Source organism: Cynara cardunculus, unplaced genomic scaffold (assembly GCF_001531365.2).
Source record: "Cynara cardunculus var. scolymus isolate 2C unplaced genomic scaffold, CcrdV1 Un_Scaffold_10044, whole genome shotgun sequence".
Lineage (NCBI taxonomy): Eukaryota > Viridiplantae > Streptophyta > Magnoliopsida > Asterales > Asteraceae > Cynara > Cynara cardunculus.
The window spans coordinates 2,868-6,592 of NW_020205480.1; the positions used below are offsets into that span (position 1 = coordinate 2,868).

The following is a 3,725-nucleotide window of genomic DNA, read 5'->3' on the forward strand; positions in this document are numbered from 1 at the left end:
AATCGAAACTGTTACTCTAACCAAAAAAATCTGTTGAAATCAATCAAAAAAACCAAAAAAGTTATTCGAAATCGACAAAAAACACTAAAAAATCCCTCGAAATAAACCAATAAACTTTAAAATTCCCTCGAAAACGTTGTAATTAGGTTAAAAACATATCGGACGATTTTACGGGTCTTTAGTCTACCTTAAAGGTGGTCCCGCTAAACAAAAATCCTGGATTTTATATCATGACCATCAAAGATTCGGCTTCATGCAACATCATGATCATGGGATACGTAATGCACAGGTTTGGCCACGAGGCACTGAGCATATTTTGCAAAATGTGTGATGCATATGAAGTCCGATGAGGTGACAATCGTTGGTGTTCTATCAGGCTGCAACTATGGAGATCTAGTAAAGGAAGGGCAATAATTTCCTAGCTAGATGCAGTCAAGATACAATATAGTGTCAATGGTCAAACATTGTACTTGTGTAATTGATATGCTTGGCCGAGCTGGGCTTCTTGAGTAAGCCTACGGCTTGCTATCAGAAATGCCCTTCAAGACCAACTCGGTGGTCTGGCAAGCGTTCTTAGCGGCATGCCATCTCCGTGGCGATGCAAATCTTGCTAAAATTGCTGCAAGAAAAGTGATTGATCTTGAATGGGAGCTACGTGTTGATGTCTAATGTCTATGGCACAATGGGTAGGTATCATGAGGGGTCAGATGTGAGACATAATATGAGGCAACAAAACGTCAAGAAAACGCCAGGTTGCAGTTGGATCTAGTTTGGAGATGGGATGCATGTTTTTGGTAGGGTGATCGAACCCATCCTGATGAATAGCAAGCTCAGTTCGTTGCATATGAGCATGGGTCTATGCCAAATGACCTGAAATGGTGCAAACCAATGGAACCATTCCCCTAGATGAGACAAACAATGAAAAGTGAAATAGTCATTTATGCCATTACCCTAGATGAGACAAAAAGAAACAAACAATAAGGGGTAAAATAGTCATTTATGCCATTCAGACAGTTTTTTCAGCATAATAAATAAAAACATCAATTTAACTTAACATACGAAGCATAATAGAAGAACAACCTAACAACTCTTGAAGGAAGAAGGATAGATTTCATAAAGCTTTCTCTCTTTCTTTCTCTCTTTCTTGCCTTTACTGCTACTACTACCTATGTCAATGTCAATGAAACAAAAAGCATGAACAACTCATCAAAGCTTTATAAAGGATACATTTGAAATAGGTTTATAGAAAAACAAAGCTTCAAATATGTTGTGGTACATTTCACATCCTGTAACTACTGTATCCTCCTAAACCAGAGCCTCCATAGCCCCCGCCATACGATTGCCCGCCATAAGCTGATGATGATTGGTAAGATGAATTTCCCCCCATTTGCGAGTACGAAGACCTCAAACCTGAATCCATCTTCCCATAGCTGCTTGGAATTGATTCTTTGTGCCCATTTACACATTCCTGCGTAATAATTGAATTTAGGTACAGTCTGGTCCCCCTTTTCTCTCCTCTCAAACAGATAGAAGACATATATACTCATTCACGGAATTTCTCTAATTTTCTCCACTTCTAACAAAAAGATTTACCAAACGCATGCTTAAGTTCTCGTAACTATACAAGTTATATTATCTCTGTTGAATTGAGGTTAGATCTCATCAAATTGAGTTCCCAAGAGTTGATGGTAATATGCTATTTACAAGCAATGACCTTTCAATTGATTTACTACTTCAAACTTAACTTGAAGTTATTGATCTGGGTGACACTGGGATAGACATTACGCAAGTCGTATGGTTTTCTGATTAATTTTTGTTTAGCTAGGCAAGTGAAAGAACAAGGAAAGTTTAATAATCACCATATTAGCCCTTGGCCAACAAAAAAAAGATATATGCCCAGCAGAAACTAGACATGCCCATGCATACATACACATACACACATACACAAATAGACATGTATATAGGGTTAGGTTCGAGGGAAAACCACAAAAAGTTGAAAAACTAAGAAACACCCTAATAATCATTCATCTATATGGTACGCACACATGCATAGAAACCATGAAACGTCTTTAGTTACTTGTATGCACATGTGCATACCATACCATAGAGATGAATGGTTATTATGATGTTCTAAGTTTTTCATTTTTTGGGGGTTTTCCCTTGAACATCTTCATTTTACTAATCACTATCATCAGCTTATGTATGTATGTATGTGTATAACGAAAAACAACATGAAATGTTCCGTCTTACCTGAATAAGTTGTTGAGCTGTCTGAACTTGTGATGATGTCCCTTTTATTTCAACTGTAATTTCGTCTGGTAGCCCTCTGCTCTCTTGTACAGTAAGAATTGCACCACTAGTCCTACGAATATAAGCAATATTTGTCCCTCCAACTCCAATGATATCCTCAGCATAAACTAGTGGTATTTGCATCGTTTGAGCTATCTAGTTAACGTACACAAAAATAATTAATTAGAATCATTTATTGCTGATAAAACCTATAGTCCACAAATCCCCACTCTCACACACAAGATTCTTCCAAGATTTGTTGTAGCAACGGTTTGGTCCAGTGTCCACACACCTCCTCCAATTGTGAAATAACTACTACAGCCCGTAGGGAAGTTTAAGTTCCATTTTTCATAAAATCAGAACACAATAAAAACACCAAGCAATGTTCAATTAGGTTGCTAAATATTGAAAAACTGTATTTAGTCTCAGATTGTATACATATTCTTTACTTTTACCAAGATAGCCAATTGTCTGTTTATAAAGAAGACTGGCAGAAAGTTGGGACCACTAATCCTACACTAGGTTCACCAGTCTCCTATAACTCTTACTTTGAACTTAAGCATGGACACTTGTGAGTTACGCCTCCTGCTGTCTTAAACTAAGGTGTTCCACAATATATTGTCTTTGAAAAATTATCAATGTAAAAGCGTTGATTGAGATAACTTCTGACAATTTATAGTGCAAATTTTGACCAATTGAAAATTTCCGTGCATTTGTCTTTGGCTAGTTCAAGTAATATCACTGCTGACCTGAGATCATTTTGGTGAGAGTCAAAAACAGAAAATGAACAAATATCACTGCTGACCTGAGTTACTATAGGACCACCCGTACGACCAAGTGCAGGAGAACGAGTTGTGGGTAGCCCAGGATCACGACCATACAATGAAAGTCCATGGGATGAAAATTGTGATTCTCGTTGGGGTTCACGGTCAAGAAATAGAGTTTCCCTCCTCACTGGAAGAGAATAATCACCTCCTATTCCATGCTGTGAGCCAGAACGCATCATGGGTTTGTCAGCCCATGTCTCCACTTGGTGTTCTTGTGTAGCTGCTACATTGTTCTGTACAAGGCAGTTTGCTGTTATTCATAGAAATGATGCTGTAGTAACCAAATGGAAACTGACAATTACTCACAGTCTTTTCAAACAGAGGAAGAACGCTACGGTCTACCAAAAACTTCCTCAGGTGTCCTACCACAGCTTCTAGAGCTTTCAGAACCTTAGGAGCTTCTCCCTGCAAATCCACAACCCTCTCATCCGGGTTGGCAGATATTGCTGACACTTCATCTGGCAGAAAACATTGTTTGGAACTAAAATGACTTCTAACTGACACAGTCTAAGGAAAAGAAAATACAGGCCCAGCAAAAAGTAGATGCAAAGAGGTGAGGTCATGCAAGCAAAAGTAGATGCAACTGAAAGTTTGTAAATGAATAAAACA

General features: G+C 38.2%; 1 protein-coding gene across 1 annotated transcript; it reads right to left on the reverse strand.

The window, feature by feature from the left end:
- Positions 1-1,031: 1,031 nt before the first annotated feature.
- On the reverse strand, positions 1,032-3,623 carry LOC112505353 (RNA-binding KH domain-containing protein PEPPER-like; the record flags this gene model as incomplete). The annotated part of the gene is made up of 4 exons (XM_025109273.1): positions 1,032-1,468; positions 2,251-2,445; positions 3,095-3,349; positions 3,423-3,623. Coding segments are annotated over 4 exons (840 nt in total), but the record flags the coding sequence as incomplete, so codon positions are not given.
- Positions 3,624-3,725: the final 102 nt, after the last annotated feature.